Source organism: Pleurodeles waltl, chromosome 6 (genome assembly GCF_031143425.1).
Source record: "Pleurodeles waltl isolate 20211129_DDA chromosome 6, aPleWal1.hap1.20221129, whole genome shotgun sequence".
Lineage (NCBI taxonomy): Eukaryota > Metazoa > Chordata > Amphibia > Caudata > Salamandridae > Pleurodeles > Pleurodeles waltl.
Genome location: NC_090445.1, coordinates 5,541,583 through 5,559,694, shown reverse-complemented (window position 1 = coordinate 5,559,694; position 18,112 = coordinate 5,541,583). Strand labels below are relative to the sequence as shown.

At 50.8% G+C, this 18,112-nt stretch overlaps 1 protein-coding gene across 3 annotated transcripts in view; it reads right to left on the bottom strand.

Annotated features, from left to right (window-relative positions):
* Positions 1-18,112, bottom strand: part of SH2D3C (SH2 domain containing 3C) — a 259,019-nt gene that overhangs the window by 62,935 nt on the left and 177,972 nt on the right. For all 3 annotated transcript variants that reach the window (XM_069236960.1, XM_069236959.1, XM_069236958.1), the window contains 3 exons: positions 14,132-14,260; positions 13,094-13,542; positions 9,675-9,799 (listed from right to left, as the gene is read on the bottom strand). In XM_069236960.1, the coding sequence (XP_069093061.1) occupies positions 9,675-9,799; positions 13,094-13,542; positions 14,132-14,260 (703 nt within the window). The remainder of the gene's footprint in view (positions 1-9,674; positions 9,800-13,093; positions 13,543-14,131; positions 14,261-18,112) is intronic.

Here is an 18,112-nt window from a genome sequence, read left to right as displayed (position 1 = left end):
AGTCTCTGACGTCACCTGGTGGCACTGGCCACTCAGAGCAGTCCAGTGTGCCAGCAGCACCTCTGTTTCCAAGATGGCAGAGGTCTGGAGCACACTGGAGGAGCTCTGGACACCTCCCAGGGGAGGTGCAGGTCAGGGGAGTGGTCACTCCCCTTTCCTTTGTCCAGTTTCGCGCCAGAGCAGGGGCTAAGGGGTCCCAGAACCGGTGTAGACTGGGCCCAACAAAGCATTTCCAGAGGCTGGGGGAGGCTACTCCTCCCCTGCCTTCACACCATTTTCCAAAGGGAGAGGGTGTCACACCCTCTCTCAGAGGAAGTTCTTTGTTCTGCCATCCTGGGCCAGGCCTGGCTGGACCCCAGGAGGGCAGCTGCCTGTCTGAGGGGTTGGCAGCAGCAGCAGCTGCAGTGAAACCCCAGGAAGGGCAGTCTGGCAGTACCAGGGTCTGTGCTACAGACCACTGGGATCATGGAATTGTACCAACAATGCCAGGATGGCATAGAGGGGGCAATTCCATGATCATAGACATGTTACATGGCCATATTCGGAGTTACCATGGTGAAGCTACATATAGGTAGTGACCTATATGTAGTGCACGCGTGTAATGGTGTCCCCGCACTCACAAAGTTCAGTGAATTGGCTCTGAACAATGTGGGGGCACCTTGGCTAGTGCCAGGGTGCCCTCACACTAAGTAACTTTGCACCTAACCTTTACCAGGTAAAGGTTAGACATATAGGTGACTTATAAGTTACTTAAGTGCAGTGTAAAATGGCTGTGAAATAACGTGGACGTTATTTCACTCAGGCTGCAGTGGCAGGCCTGTGTAAGAATTGTCAGAGCTCCCTATGGGTGGCAAAAGAAATGCTGCAGCCCATAGGGATCTCCTGGAACCCCAATACCCTGGATACCTCAGTACCATATACTAGGGAATTATAAGGGTGTTCCAGTAAGCCAATGTAAATTGGTAAAAATGGTCACTAGCCTGTCAGTGACAATTTGGAAAGAAATGAGAGAGCATAACCACTGAGGTTCTGATTAGCAGAGCCTCAGTGAGACAGTTAGTCACTACACAGGTAACACATTCAGGCACACTTATGAGCACTGGGGCCCTGGGTTACCAGGGTCCCAGTGACACATACAACTAAAACAACATATATACAGTGAAAAATGGGGGTAACATGCCAGGCAAGATGGTACTTTCCTACACAACCCCCCCCCCCCAAACGAAGGACAATAAGACTAGCCATTACCTGATGAGTCTTCATTGTCTAAGTGGAAATATCTGGAGAGTCCATCTGCATTGGAGTGGCTACTCCCAGGTCTATGTTCCACTGTATAGTCCATTCCCTGTAGGGATATGGACCACCTCAACAATTTAGGATTTTCACCTTTCATTTGTTTTAGCCAAAGTAGAGGTTTGTGGTCTGTCTGAACAATGAAGTGAGTGCCAAACAGGTATGGCCTCAACTTCTTCAGAGCCCAGACCACAGCAAAGGCCTCCCTCTCAATGGCAGACCAACGCTTTTCTCTAGGGGTCAACCTTCTACTAATAAAAGCAACAGGTTGATCCTGGCCCTCAGAATTAAGTTGTGATAGGACTGCCCCTACTCCTAATTCAGATGCATCAGTTTGGACATAGAATTTTTTAGAGTAACAAGGGCTTTTCAGGACAGGTGCAGAGCACATGGCCTGCTTCAGCTCCTCAAAAGCTTTCTGACAGCTTGCTGTCCATAATACCTTTTTAGGCATTTTCTTGGAAGTGAGGTCATTAAGAGGGGCTGCAATGGAGCCATAGTTGTTAATGAACCTCCTGTAATACCCAGTGAGGCCTAGGAAGGCTCTCACCTGAGTCTGAGTGGTAGGGGGAACCCAATCAATAATTGTTTGGATTTTCCCCTGAAGTGGTGCAATCTGTTCCCCACCAACAAGGTGTCCCAGATAAACCACCTTACCCTGCCCTATCTGGCACTTTGAAGCCTTGATAGTGAGGCCTGCCTTTTGCAGGGCCTCCAAAACTTTCCATAGGTGGACCAGGTGATCATCCCAGCTGGAGCTAAAGACAGCTATATCATCCAAATATGCTGCACTGAAAGCTTCCAGCCCTTGCAGGACTGTGTTCACCAACCTCTGAAAAGTGGCAGGTGCATTTTTCAAACCAAAAGGCATTACAGTAAACTGGTAATGTCCTCCAATGGTAGAAAATGCAGTCTTAGGTTTAGCATCTTCTGACAATTTGATCTGCCAATACCCTGCAGTCAAATCAAAAGTGCTTAGAAACTTGGCAGATGCCAGTGTATCTATAAGCTCATCTGCCCTGGGTATAGGGTGAGCATCAGTTTTGGTTACCAAGTTGAGACCTCTATAGTCTACACAAAACCTCATTTCCTTCTTTCCATCTTTAGAATTGGGTTTTGGTACCAGTACCACAGGAGAAGCCCATGGACTGTCAGAGTGCTCAACCACTCCTAGTTCCAACATTTTCTGAACTTCTTGCTTTATGCAGTCCCTGACATGGTCAGGCTGCCTATAGATCTTACTTTTGACAGGTAAACTGTCTCCAGTATCTATAGTGTGCTCACACCAAGAAGTGGTGCCTGGCACAGTAGAGAAGAGTTCTGAAAATTGTCCTAGGAGATTTATGCAATTATCTTTCTGCTCAGCAGTAAGACAATCAGCCAAAACTACACCTTCCACAAGAGCATCTTGTTCTGTGGAAGAGAAGAGATCAGGTAGAGGATCACTGTCTTCTTCCTGTCCCTCATCTGTTGCCATGAGCAGGGTGAGATCAGCCCTGTCATAGTAGGGTTTCAGGCGGTTGACATGGAGCACCCTAAGGGGACTCCTGGCAGTGCCTAAGTCAACAAAGTAGGTGACTTCACCCTTCTTTTCAACAATTGTGTGGGGTCCACTCCATTTATCTTGGAGTGCTCTTGGGGCCACAGGCTCCAAGACCCACACTTTCTGCCCTGGTTGGTACTGAACCAAAACAGCCTTCTGATCATGCCATTGCTTCTGGAGCTCTTGGCTGGCCTGAAGGTTTTTACTGGCCTTTTTCATGTACTCAGCCATCCTTGATCTGAGGCCAAGTACATAGTCCACAATATCCTGCTTAGGAGCTTTTAATGGTTGTTCCCAACCCTCCTTTACAAGTGTGAGTGGACCCCTAACAGGGTGTCCAAAAAGAAGTTCAAAGGGGCTGAAGCCCACTCCTTTCTGGGGTACCTCCCTGTAGGCAAAAAGGAGGCATGGTAGAAGGATATCCCATCTCCTGCGGAGTTTTTCAGGGAGTCCCATAATCATGCCTTTGAGAGTTTTATTAAATCTCTCTACCAGTCCATTTGTTTGTGGATGATAGGGTGTTGTGAACTTGTAAGTTACACCACACTCCTTCCACATGGCCTTTAAGTATGCAGACATGAAATTGCTTCCTCTGTCTGATACTACTTCCTTTGGGAAGCCCACCCTGGAAAATATTCCCAGGAGGGCCTTTGCCACTGCAGGTGCTGTAGTGGTCCTTAAAGGAATAGCTTCAGGATATCTTGTGGCATGGTCCACTACCACTAAGATAAACCTATTGCCTGAAGCTGTAGGAGGGTCAAGGGGGCCAACTATGTCAACCCCTACCCTTTCAAAGGGAACCCCAACCACAGGCAGTGGGATAAGGGGTGCCTTTGGAGTGCCACCTGTTTTGCCACTGGCTTGACAGGTTTCACAGGACTTACAAAATTCCTTTGTGTCCTCAGACATCCTAGGCCAATGAAACAGGGGAACAAGCCTGTCCCAAGTTTTCATTTGTCCTAGGTGCCCAGCTAAGGGAATGTCATGTGCCAGTGTTAGGAGGAACTTTCTGTACTCCTGAGGAATCACTAATCTCCTGGCAGCTCCAGGTTTAGGATCCCTATGCTCAGTGTACAAGAGGTTGTCCTCCCAGTAAACTCTGTGAGAGTCACTGACATCCCCATTAGCCTGTTTGACAGCTTGCTGTCTGAGACCCTCTAATGTGGGACAGGTTTGCTGTGCCACACTCAGCTCCTGTCTGGCAGGCCCCCCTTCACCCAAAAGCTCAGCAGTGTCTGCTTCCAGCTCCTCTGGTGTAGGTTCTGCACAGGGAGGGAATTCTTCTTCCTCAGAAGTAGAATCCACTGTAGAGGGAGGGATAGTAGGAAGTGGTTTGCTTCTACTAGCCCTAGCTTTAGGGAGCACTTGGTCCATTGTTCCAGGATCCAAGCTTCCCTGTCCTTTTTGCTTTTTGGCCTGAGCCCTTGTTAAAGCAAAAATATGCCCTGGGATGCCCAGCATTGCTGCATGGGCCTCCAACTCCACATCTGACCAAGCTGATGTCTCCAAATCATTCCCTAATAGACAGTCTACAGGTAAATCTGAAGCTACCACAACTTTCTTTGGACCAGTTACCCCCCCCCAGTTGAGATTTACAACAGCCATGGGGTGGCTTTGTGTTATGTTGTGAGCATCGGTTACTTGGTACTGGTGTCCAAGTATGTGTTGTTCAGGGTGCACCAGTTTCTCAATCACCATTGTGACACTGGCACCTGTGTCCCTGTAGGCCTGGACCTCAACACCATTTATTAGGGTTAGTTGCTTGTACTTCTCCAAGTTATGGGGGCAAGCAACCAAAGTGGCTAAATCAATAGCCCCTTCAGAGACTAAAGTAGCCTCTGTGGTCTCCCTAATCAGACCAACCCCAACTAAATTACCAAAAGTGAGCCCAGCTACTCCCTTGGATTGGCTATTAGTAGGTTTGCTCCCACCACCACTGGTATTAGTAGGGACACTAGGTGTAGCAGTAGGGGTTGTAGTGGTAGGAGCTGTGGTGCCTTTCTTTGGACAACTGGGATCTGTTGTCCAATGGCCTTTTATTTTACATAAATAGCACCATGGTTTCTTTTCCTTGTTCTGATTAAAGGAGGATTTGGGCCCACCACCCCCACCAGAGTGTTTTTGTGGGCCTGATGAAGACTCATTTTTAGATTTGTCCCCACCCTTGTCAGAAGACTTACCATCCTTCTTTTTGTTGCCATCTTTGTCACCCCCTGTATGAACTTTTCTGTTCACTCTTGTTCTGACCCATTTGTCTGCCTTCTTTCCCAATTCTTGGGGAGAGGTCAGATCAGAGTCCACCAAGTACTGGTGCAACAAATCAGACACACAATTATTAAGAATATGCTCTCTCAGGATCAAGTTATACAGGCTGTCATAATCAGTAACTTTACTGCCATGTAACCACCCCTCCAAGGCCTTCACTGCCTGGTCAATGAAATCAACCCAGTCTTGTGAAGACTCCTTTTTGGTCTCTCTGAACTTTATCCTGTACTGTTCAGTGGTTAAGCCATAACCATCCAGGAGTGCATTCTTAAGAACTTGGAAATTATTAGCATCATTTTCTTTTACAGTAAGGAGCCTATCCCTACCTTTTCCACTAAATGATAGCCATAGGATAGCAGCCCACTGCTTTTGAGGGACATCCTGTACAGCACAGGCCCTCTCAAGTGCAGCAAACCACTTGTTAATGTCATCCCCCTCCTTATAAGGGGGAACTATCTTGTGCAGATTCCTGGAATCATGCTCTTTTGCAGGATGACTATGGGAATACTGCTGCTGCCACCATGGGTATCTAAACCCAACTTCTGTCTTTCCTTCTCTAATTCTAAAGACTGTCTATCCAAATCCAGCTGTTGCTTCTTGAGCTTCAGTCTGGTTTGTTCCACTCTCAATCTATTGTGCTCCCTTTCTAACAATCTGTCATCAGGGTGGGTGGGAGGGACATTTCTAGATACAGAGGTATGATGGGAATGAACAGAAGGAGACCTGTCCCTTACAGAGGGCACCCTAACAGCTTGGCTACCAGCATAATGTGAGAGCACACCATCAGTATGGTGTGATTCAACCTCTGTACCAACTATGCTAGACTGTCTAGTAATGGGCAGGCTGAGAAGTTTCTTTCCTGAACCTTTTCCTGGGGGAGTCCCTGGATCAGATTGAGAACCATTAGCTACTTTTTCACCAGATTGGGCACTTATGGCCTTATCCTGTACTCTAAGCATATTAATTAACAGTTCTAAGGAAGGATTCTTCCCTACACTCAAACCTCTCTCTATGCAGAGACTCCTTGCTCCTTTCCAGCTAAGGTGATCATATGCAAGTTTGGACAGTTCAACATTTTTGCCTGTGCCAGACATTTTTTAGAGAGAGTTAAAGTGATAGAAAAAGAGAAAAAAGTTTTCAGAACTTTTTGGAAAGACAGAAAAAACTTTTTAAACTTTTAAGAACTTTTTGAAAGTTTTAGAAGTACTTTTCAGCACTTAGAAAAGAGTGAAAAGAGGAAATGCAAAACTTTTTGGCTATGTGTATATACACTGACCTTGTTTTGTATATTTTTCTCTTATGAAAAGTACAATGACAAGAGTGGTAAGTAGTCTCAAGCACTTATCCCACCACTGCACAACCAATGTAGGAGGCTGGACTGGCTTGTAGTGAGTACCAAGGGGTACTTGCACCTTGCACCAGGCCCAGTTATCCCTTATTAGTGTATAGGGTGTCTAGCAGCTTAGGCTGATAGATAATGGTAGCTTAGCAGAGCAGCTTAGGCTGAACTAGGAGACGTGTGAAGCTACTACAGTACCACTTAGTGTCATATGCACAATATCATAAGAAAACACAATACACAGTTATACTAAAAATAAAGGTACTTTATTTTTATGACAATATGCCAAAGTATCTTAGAGTGTACCCTCAGTGAGAGGATAGGAAATATACACAAGATATATACACACAATAGCAAAAATATGCAATATAGTCTTAGAAAACAGTGCAAACAATGTATAGTTACAATAGGATGAAATGGGGAAACATAGGGATAGGGGCAACACAAACTATATACTCCAGAAGTGGAATGCGAACCACTAATGGACCCCAAACCTATGTGACCTTGTAGAGGGTCGCTGGGACTATTAGAAAATAGTGAGAGTTAGAAAAATAACCCTCCCCAAGACCCTGAAAAGTGAGTGCAAAGTGCACTAAAGTTCCCCTAAGGACAAAAGAGTCGTGTTAGAGGAATAATGCAGGAAAGACACAAACCAGCAATGCAACAACTGTGGATTTCCAATCTAGGGTACCTGTGGAACAAGGGGACCAAGTCCAAAAGTCACAAGCAAGTCGGAGATGGGCAGATGCCCAGGAAATGCCAGCTGCGGGTGCAAAGAAGCTTCGACTGGACAGAAGGAGCTGAGGTTTCTGCAGGAACAAAAAGGGCTAGAGACTTCCCCTTTGGTGGACGGATCCCTCTCGCCTTGGAGAGTTGTGCAGAAGTGTTTTCCCGCCGGAAGGACGCCAACAAGCCTTGCTACACGCAAATCGTGCGTTTGGCGTTTTTGGACGCTGCTGGGGCCCAGGAGGTACCAGGAGGTCGCAAATTGGACCTGCAGAGAGAGGGGACGTCGAGCAAGACAAACAGCCCTCACTGAAGCAGGTAGCACCCGGAGAAGTGCCAGAAACAGGCACTACGAGGATGCGTGAAACGGTGCTCGCCGAAGTTGCACAAAGGAGTCCCACGTTGCCGGAGACCAACTTAGAAAGTCGTGCAATGCAGGTTAGAGTGCCGTGGACCCAGGCTTGGCTGTGCACGAAGGATTTCCGCCGGAAGTGCACAGGGGCCGGAGTAGCTGCAAAGTCGCGGTTCCCAGCAATGCAGCCCAGCGAGGTGAGGCAAGGACTTACCTCCACCAAACTTGGGCTGAAGAGTCACTGGACTGTGGGGGTCACTTGGACAGCGTTGCTGGATTCGAGGGACCTCGCTCGTCGTGCTGAGAGGAGACCCAAGGGACCGGTAATGCAGCTTTTTGGTGCCTGCGGTTGCAGGGGGAAGATTCCGTCGACCCACGGGAGATTTCTTCGGAGCTTCTGGTGCAGAGAGGAGGCAGGCTACCCCCACAGCATGCACAAGCAGGAAAACAGTCGAGAAGGCGGCAGGATCAGCGTTACAGAGTTGCAGTAGTCGTCTTTGCTACTATGTTGCAGGTTTGCAGGCTTCCAGCACGGTCAGCGGTCGTTTCCTTATCAGAAGGTGAAGAGGGAGATGCAGAGGAACTCAGCTGAGCTCATGCATTCGTTATCTAAAGTTTCCCCAGAGACAGAGACCCTAAATAGCCAGAAAAGAGGGTTTGGCTACCTAGGAGAGAGGAAAGGCTACTAACACCTGAAGGAGCCTATCAGCAGGAGTCTCTGACGTCACCTGGTGGCACTGGCCACTCAGAGCAGTCCAGTGTGCCAGCAGCACCTCTGTTTCCAAGATGGCAGAGGTCTGGAGCACACTGGAGGAGCTCTGGACACCTCCCAGGGGAGGTGCAGGTCAGGGGAGTGGTCACTCCCCTTTCCTTTGTCCAGTTTCGCGCCAGAGCAGGGGCTAAGGGGTCCCAGAACCGGTGTAGACTGGCTTATGCAGAATTGGGCACATCTGTGCCCAACAAAGCATTTCCAGAGGCTGGGGGAGGCTACTCCTCCCCTGCCTTCACACCATTTTCCAAAGGGAGAGGGTGTCACACCCTCTCTCAGAGGAAGTTCTTTGTTCTGCCATCCTGGGCCAGGCCTGGCTGGACCCCAGGAGGGCAGCTGCCTGTCTGAGGGGTTGGCAGCAGCAGCAGCTGCAGTGAAACCCCAGGAAGGGCAGTCTGGCAGTACCAGGGTCTGTGCTACAGACCACTGGGATCATGGAATTGTACCAACAATGCCAGGATGGCATAGAGGGGGCAATTCCATGATCATAGATTTGTTACATGGCCATATTCGGAGTTACCATGGTGAAGCTACATATAGGTAGTGACCTATATGTAGTGCACGCGTGTAATGGTGTCCCCGCACTCACAAAGTTCAGTGAATTGGCTCTGAACAATGTGGGGGCACCTTGGCTAGTGCCAGGGTGCCCTCACACTAAGTAACTTTGCACCTAACCTTTACCAGGTAAAGGTTAGACATATAGGTGACTTATAAGTTACTTAAGTGCAGTGTAAAATGGCTGTGAAATAACGTGGACGTTATTTCACTCAGGCTGCAGTGGCAGGCCTGTGTAAGAATTGTCAGAGCTCCCTATGGGTGGCAAAAGAAATGCTGCAGCCCATAGGGATCTCCTGGAACCCCAATACCCTGGATACCTCAGTACCATATACTAGGGAATTATAAGGGTGTTCCAGTAAGCCAATGTAAATTGGTAAAAATGGTCACTAGCCTGTCAGTGACAATTTGGAAAGAAATGAGAGAGCATAACCACTGAGGTTCTGATTAGCAGAGCCTCAGTGAGACAGTTAGTCACTACACAGGTAACACATTCAGGCACACTTATGAGCACTGGGGCCCTGGGTTACCAGGGTCCCAGTGACACATACAACTAAAACAACATATATACAGTGAAAAATGGGGGTAACATGCCAGGCAAGATGGTACTTTCCTACACATGTCCATGCTGCTCAGAAGCGTCCTCCAGGGTTCTGCGACTTGAAGGAGGCTACAAGAGAGCATCACGTCGGCATGGGCATAAGTCCAGGTCAGTGGCCTCATGCCGTACGCCAAACGAGGGTGGGTACCACCTAGAACACTGTCTCTGGGTTCAGCTGAACTAATCATCACGAGGTTTGTCCTGTCAATAGTTCTGGTTGCAGGTACTCACCTGTGCTGTAGGCGGGTGATCCAGGGGTCTCGGAGATGGGGGACATTGGAGTCTGCAAGCCCTGGATCTGGTCTGCACTCACTGCACAGTTCCGGATGGCATCTCGATGATGGGCAGAGGAAACACTGAGAAGAAAGAAAACTCAATGGTTAGAAATCTCAGGGCTTGGGGCCCATAGCCAGACTGAGACCCTGGCAATCCCTCATAAGGCACTGCTGATCCAGAAGCCCCCCTACACTCACACCAGGAGCCCTGAGGCTGGGGAACCATGAGCACTCGGGAAGCAGCCTCCCACGTCCATCTGGGACAAAGGGGAATCTCCACAAGACCATCACAATGGGCAGCTGTCTACACGGTGTCCAGCGTGGAGACCACTGGTCACTCCAGCGTCACATACAAGACCACAGACATTCCGAAACATCACACACACAGGGTCTGACACACAGACACCCCCTCCACATATACTGACATAAACACCCATACACACACACAACCTCCCACACACATGCACCCCCCATGCATAGGCAAAGATGGATGTGGGTTGAATGGAGCCAGTAGCCTCCCATTGAAAAACTTCATATAGGAATTGCTCCATAAGATGCTCGTGTCTGGCACCTCCTGGCGGAGACCTTTCCTCCAGTAACATGCCTGACAACTTTCAATAAATCTGCTGTCGCTTTGACATAGAGCAGAAGATGTTCCTTCAGACAGAACAACACAGCAGGGAGACAGCTGCAAGACTCCACAGCGACGGAAGGCACCAGCGTGTTACTTGGTGCATTATGAAGTATTGGACAACTTAATGTTACCAAAGCTAAACCCTTAAATTGAGATTCTTAAGTCTAATGAAAGAGATTTCAGGCGTCTTTTAAACTCCCCAGAGGAAGTATATATAGAGATCCTCAAAACTAGTAGGTGTGTTACAGGAACAGCTTACTTCAAGGCTTACCAAGATGTGCAATGACTTTGGCCAAACACACATGCTGGTTCTGTTGCGCTTCGCAAGAGAGACAGCCTGAGAAACGTTTCTGATGTTTGCACTAATCAAGGTCCCACGTGTTTGTATGAGGCCTTGAGCTCGTTCCAACTACCATGGCTCAAAATCACCTCAGAAAAGGTACAGTTTTCTTTGTTATGGATGAAACTGTTGAAACTGACACAGCACTGTTGAAAAAAAGGAGCTGGTAATCTTCATCAATTAAATGTATCCTCTTGATGTCCTGATCCTTCCAAACTGCGACTGGGGCTTGCCCTCACACAAAGGCAGAGGTGCTGACATCACACTTCAGTGGGTCGGACACCTTAGACACTAGGTGAGTCTTCGTGCAGGACAAGGAAGGTCCCAGAACTCTTCTTCTAGAGGGACCATATAGCAAATTGCATCATATGGGGTTTAGAGACAGTCAAACTATGAGATATCTTGACTGTACACCATTAAAAACTTTCAGAGACCGAAGACTGACAGTCGCATCTCTGGGTCTGTTGTTTTCAAACATTTATCTTCTGAAGGACATGAAATAAATCTGCTGTACGTCATCAGAGACTTCCAGAGAGTCAAGACTGAGAGTTGCTTATCTAGATCTGTTGTGTTCAAAGATTTATCTTCTGAAGGACAGGAGATATCTCTGCTGTACATTATTAAAGACATTTAGAGACTCGAGACTGAGAGTTGCTTCTCCAAGTCTGTTGTGTTCGAAGATTTATCTTCTGATGGACATGAGCTAACTCTGATGGACATCATCAAAGATTTCAGAGAATCAAGGCTGACAATTGCTTCTCTAGATTTGTTGTGTTCAAAGTTTTATCTTCTAAAGGACAGTAGATAACGCTGCTGTGCATCATCATGGACTTTCAGAGGCTCGAGATTGACAGTCGCTTCTCTGGGTCTCTTGTGTTTAAAGATTTATCTTCTAAAGAAACTGAGTAAACTCTGCTGTACATCATCACAGACTTTCAGAGAATTGAGGCTGAGAGTTGCAGCACTATACCTGTTCTGTTACAAAGATTCATCTTCAGCCAGACACTGATAATGCTACTCTACTCTCCACCAAGAGTTTCTGAGCATAGAGTCACTCCCTGGGTCTCTGGTGTTCCACAGATTGACTTTCACCTGCACACTGAAAAGATGACAGTACTGGACCCCAATGTTTATGAGCATTGAGAAGAGAGTCATTCCATTGAAGCATCCCATCGATGCCACTAACACTAGCCCCTGATGTGCGGAGGGTCCTGAGAAAAGTGTTTTTCTTCTCTGTCCTTGTGGTAACAGCTTTTGCTGTGGCTGGTTTCTGGAATGATTCCCTCCCTGGGTCCAGTATGCTGCACAGCATGGGCATGAACTGGCTCTTCTTCTAGGAAGGCAGCCATCTTTCCAACAAGGAGCAGGATTCTGCTTGCTCCTCCTTCAGCATGATGCCATAGGTGGCCCTCTTTATCACTACTTTATAGATGGCAATACCGTTGGGAGGTGGTAGTCTGAAGGGGTACGTGTTGACTCCCTCCTTTGGTGACTCGGTGTCGAGGTTGTGCCATCCTACTTCTGAGTTCTCTTCTTCATTTGTTCCCTGTTGGAAGGGGTTTCCTTTGAAGTCCTCTTCGAACTTGAGAATTTCTTCCTCCTGCTCCTCTGCTGGTTCGGGCGTGATCGCTGGCTTCGGTTCCCATTGTTCAACTTCAATCAGCTTCTCTGAGGGCTGGAATGGATTTCTATAAGTCTTTAGGAAGTCGTCAAACTTCTTCTGCCTTTAGAGCAAGGCCTCCATTTCAGCCTCGAGTCTTCTCTTCTTCTTTTCGACGTTGAGCACCCTGTTGTCTCCATCGAACTTTGACACTTTCCTTTTCAGAGCCAAAAGTTCCTCTTTGTGCATTTGTTTCTACCTCCTGAACTCTCAATTTCCTATCCGAGTCGAAGATGGTTCTGCGGGTTTGACACCTGCAGCATCTCTGGGTTTGGATCTGCTGGGCTTTTTGGATTTGTGTTTGCCCACTAACTTCATAGATTTTGGTGTTGGTGTGATCTTGGGGTGCTTTGAGCCTGATGTTCTTGGCTCTGCCCCTCGCATTCAATGCAGATCTCTTCAGAGTTTTCTCCTTCTCAATGTCAACTCCTTCGGCATCGGAGTCCTATCTATGTGCCATGTCAATTTCTGCGTCTTCACTGTAGACCTTGTCCGGCTTCCTCGGGTGTGCTTCTTTGTCCTGATGTAGTCCCCTGTCATCTTTTTGTGTATGCTTGAGGTAACGCCCTAATTAGGCCAAAGATATGCCAAGGGTATGCTCAGATGTAGGTCCTTTGCTCACTTAGGTCACTGTTGTGGCACCCCTAGATCCTGATCCATGTCAGACTGCTGGTGAACCTCGACCCACAAAACCCTCTTCCACCCATCACCACTGGTGCACCTCCCCGCTCTACACCTTACCTGTTGGGGCATGCGTCCCCCCTGGTGATCTTGTCCGCAGTCAGCCCATCAGTCATGGTGATGCTCCGCCTCTTCATGTGACCACCCTTGTGGCTGGAGGGACTGTGGGGTCCACTGTGCCGGCCGTTGGCCAGGCCATAGCTGGCTTCCAGGTGGCGCAGTGGGAAGGTGCGGTTGATAGGGCAGTAGATGATGGCACCACTCTGCTCAGACACCACATGACGGTTGCCTACGTAGTAGCGCACCAGGGCAGGGATGTTGTCGAAGCTCTCCTGCTCAAACAGGTACTGGATGCGGGTGCACTTGTCGCTTGTGCGCACCATCACCTTGTTAATCTTGAAGTGTAGCACCTCGTTCTTCCAGCGGCAGCTCAGCACATAGTCACCCAGGCTGGTGAGCGAGTCCCGGATCAGGAAGTCCCCGTTCCTCTGCACCAGACTCTCTGACACCTGGTGACAACAAAAGACCTCACTGGATATGGTGCCATATGTGGCTGAACTGTGACCTTTCATGCCCCATCTGAGATGCATCTTAGGTAGGAGATGAGTTTGGAAATGTGTCAAAACCTGCCAGTGCCCCTATAACATCCCATGGTACCGAGCCTAGCTGGCAGTGCTCCCTCTTACCGCCCATGGTACAAGACCTGGCTAGCAGTGTCTGCCTCTTCTTAACTCCCATGGTACCAGACCTGGCTGGCAGTGCCCCTCTTACCTGCCATGGTACCAGGCCTGGCTAGCAGTGTCCGCCTCTACTTACCTTCCATGGTACCAGGCCTGGCTGGCAGTATCTGCCCCCTCTTACCCCCCATGGTACCAGGCCTGGCTGGCAGTATCTGCCCCCTCTCACCCCCCTGGCTGGCAGTGGCCCTCTTACCTCCCGTGGTACCAGGCCTGGCTGGCAGTGTCTACCTCTATTTTCCTTCCATGGTACAAGGTCTGGCAGGAAGTGCCTGCTCTTACCTCCCATGGTACCATGCTGGCTGGCAGTGCCCCTCTTACCTCCCATGGTTTCAGGCTTGCTGGCAGTGTCCCCTCTTACCTCCCGTGGGATGCGGCCGTGGTACCAGGCGTGGCTCCTCAGGTCTGTGCTGCTCAGTTTTAGTTCCTCCTCCAGCTCTTTTTGAAGCTTCTCTGGCGACGAGTCCACAATGTACTTCTCTTTCGAGAACTGAAAAAGATGAGCAAACATTGCCAGTCAGTCTCTGCCTCCTAGGGTGTCTGAGGGTGGCATAGTAAGTGCAGTCAGCCCCTCGGTGCAGTGTCACACGTACCCAGCAGTGCATCCTGGTGCAGTGTCACCTGTACCCAGCAGCGCCCCCTGGTGTAGTGTCACCTGTACCCAGCAGTGCCCCCTGGTGCAGTGTAACCTGTACCCAGCAGTGCCTCCTGGTGCAGTCTCACCTGTACCCAGCAGTGCCTCCTGGTGCAGTGTCACCTGTACCCAGCAGTGCATCCTGGTGCAGTGTCACCTGTACCCAGCAGTGCATCCTGGTGCAGTGTCACCTGTACCCAGCAGTGCCCCCTGGTGCACTGTAACCTGTACCCAGCAGTGCCTCCTGGTGCACTGTAACCTGTACCCAGCAGTGCCCCCTGGTGCACTGTCACCCGTACCCAGCAGTGCCCCCTGGTACACTGTAACCTGTACCCAGCAGTGCCTCCTGGTGCAGTGTAACCCGTACCCAGCAGTGCCTCCTGGTGCAGTGTAACCTGTACACAGCAGTGCATCCTGGTACAGTGTCACCTGTACCCAGCAGTGCCCCCTGGTGCACTGTAACCTGTACCCAGCAGTGCCTCCTGGTGCAGTGTCTCCTGTACCCAGCAGCGCCCCCTGGTGCAGTGTTACCTGTACCCAGCAGCGCCCCCTGGTGCAGTGTCACCTGTACCCAGCAGCGCCCCCTGGTGCAGTGTCACCTGTACCCATCAGCGTCCCCTGGTGCACTGTAACCTGTACCCAGCAGCGCCTCCTGGTGCACTGTCACCTGTACCCAGCAGCGCCCCCTGGTGCACTGTAACCTGTACCCAGCAGCGCCTCCTGGTGCACTGTCACCTGTACCCAGCAGTGCCCCCTGGTGCACTGTAACCTGTACCCAGCAGTGCCCCCTGGTGCAGTGTCACCTGTACCCAGCAGTGCCTCCTGGTGCAGTGTAACCTGTACCCAGCAGCGCCCCCTGGTGCCCCGTCACCTGTACCCAGCAGCGCCCCCTGGTGCACTGTCACCTGTACCCAGCAGTGCCTCCTGGTGCACTGTAACCTGTACCCAGCAGTGCCTCCTGGTGCAGTGTCACCTGTACCCAGCAGCGCCTCCTGGTGCAGTGTCACCTGTACCCAGCAGTGCCCCCTGGTGCACTGTAACCTGTACCCAGCAGTGCCCCCTGGTGCAGTGTCACCTGTACCCAGCAGTGCCCCCTGGTGCAGTGTCACCTGTACCCAGCAGTGCCCCCTGGTGCACTGTAACCTGTACCCAGCAGTGCCTCCTGGTGCAGTGTCACCTGTACCCAGCAGTGCCCCCTCGTGCAGTGTCACCTGTACCCAGCAGCGCCCCCTGGTGCACTGTCACCTGTACCCAGCAGTGCCTCCTGGTGCAGTGTCACCTGTACCCAGCAGCGCCCCCTGGTGCAGTGTCACCTGTACCCAGCAGTGCCCCCTGGTGCACTGTAACCTGTACCCAGCAGTGCCCCCTGGTGCACTGTAACCTGTACCCAGTAGTGCCCCCTGGTGCAGTGTCACCTGTACCCAGCAGTGCCCCCTGGTGCACTGTAACCTGTACCCAGCAGTGCCCCCTGGTGCAGTGTCACCTGTACCCAGCAGTGCCCCCTGGTGCAGTGTCACCTGTACCCAGCAGCGCCCCCTGGTGCACTACCACCTGTACCCAGCAGCGCCCCCTGGTGCACTGTAACCTGTACCCAGCAGTGCCTCCTGGTGCAGTGTAAACTGTACCCAGCAGTGCCCCCTGGTGCACTGTAACCTGTACCTAGCAGTGCCCCCTGGTGCAGTGTCACCTGTACCCAGCAGTGCATCCTGGTGCAGTGTCACCTGTACCCAGCAGCGCCCCCTGGTGCAGTGTCACCTGTACCCAGCAGTGCATCCTGGTGCAGTGTCACCTGTACCCAGCAGTGCCCCCTGGTGCAGTGTCACCTGTACCCAGCAGCACCCCCTGGTGCACTGTCACCTGTACCCAGCAGCGCCCCCTGGTGCACTGTAACCTGTACCCAGCAGTGCCTCCTGGTGCAGTGTAACCTGTACCCAGCAGTGCCCCCTGGTGCATTGTAACCTGTACCCAGCAGTGCCCCCTGGTGCAGTGTCACCTGTACCCAGCAGTGCATCCTGGTGCAGTGTCACCTGTACCCAGCAGCGCCCCCTGGTGCACTGTCACCTGTACTCAGCAGCGCCCCCTGGTGCACTGTCACCTGTACCCAGCAGCGCCCCTTGGTGCACTGTAACCTGTACCCAGCAGTGCCTCCTGGTGCAGTGTCACCTGTACCCAGCAGCACCCCCTGGTGCACTGTCCCCTGTACCCACCTGGTGCAGTGTCACCTGTACCCAGCAGTGCCCCCTGGTGCACTGTCACCTGTACTCAGCAGTGCCCCCTGGTGCAGTGTCACCTGTGCCCATCAGTGCCTCCTGGCGCAGTGTCACCTGTACCCATCAGTGCCTCCTGGTGCAGTGTCACCTGTACCCAGCAGTGCCCCCTGGTGCACTGTCACCTGTACCCACCTGGTGCAGTGTCACCTGTACCCAGCAGTGCCCCCTGGTGCAGTGTCACCTGTACCCAGCAGTGCCACCTGGTGCAGTGTCACCTGTACCCAGCAGTGCCCCCTGGTGCAGTGTCACCTGTACCCATCAGTGCCTCCTGGCGCAGTGTAACATGTACCCAGCAGTGCCCCCTGGTGCACTGTCACCTGTACCCAGCAGTGCCCCCTGGTGCACTGGCCCCTGTACCGAGCATCGCCCCCTGGTGTCAGCCTCACGTCCTGCACCAGCTGACCTGAGAGCTGTAGGTGCAGTTTAGTCTACTTTATTAAAAATGATTTTTTTTAAAACTAAATAGTGTTCTGTACGTTAAACTTTTAACACGATTAAAACAAAATAAACACACTCTGCTAAATACATTTTAATATCTTAATTAAAAGTTTACTACAACCTGCAAACCATTAGTTACAAAAGAGGAACTTTTCAATACCGGAGATGGCAATAGGACACCGTTCCATCACCGCTCCGTAGGTGGGTGTAGGAGACTGTGCCATCACTTCTCCGGAGGTGTGTACAGGCCACTGTGCCATCACCTCTCTGGAGGGTGTATAGGATACTGTGCCATCACTTCTATGGAGGGCGTATAGGACACTGTGCCATCACCTCTCCAGAGGTATGTATAGGATACTGTGCCATCACCTCTCTGGAGGTGTGTATAGGACACTGTGCCATCACCTCTCCGGAGGTATGTATAGGACACTGTGCCATCACCTCTCTGGAGGGGTGTATAGGACACTGTGTCATCACCTCTCCGGAAGTGTGTATAGGATACTGTGCCATCACCTCTCTGGAGGGTGTACAGGACACTGTGCCATCACCTCTCTGGAGGTGTGTACAGGACACTGCGCCATCACCTCTCCAGAGGGTTGTATAGGACACTGTGCCATCACCTCTCTGGAGGGGTGTACAGGACACTGTGCCATCACCTCTCCGGAGGGGTGTATAGGATACTGTGACATCACCTCTCTGGAGGGTGTACAGGACACTGTGCCATCACTTCTCCTGAGGTGTGTATAGGACACTGTGCCATCACCTCTGTGGAGGGCTGTATAGGACACTATGCCATCACCTCTCTGGAGGGGTGTAATGGACACTTTGCCATCACCTCTCTGGACGGTGTACAGGACACTGTGCCATCACTTCTCCGGAGGTGTGTATAGGACACTGTGCCATCATCTCTCCGGAGGTGTGTATAGGACACTGTGCCATCACCTCTCCGGAGGTGTGTATAGGATACTGTGCCATCACCTCTCCGGAGTGGTGTATAGCA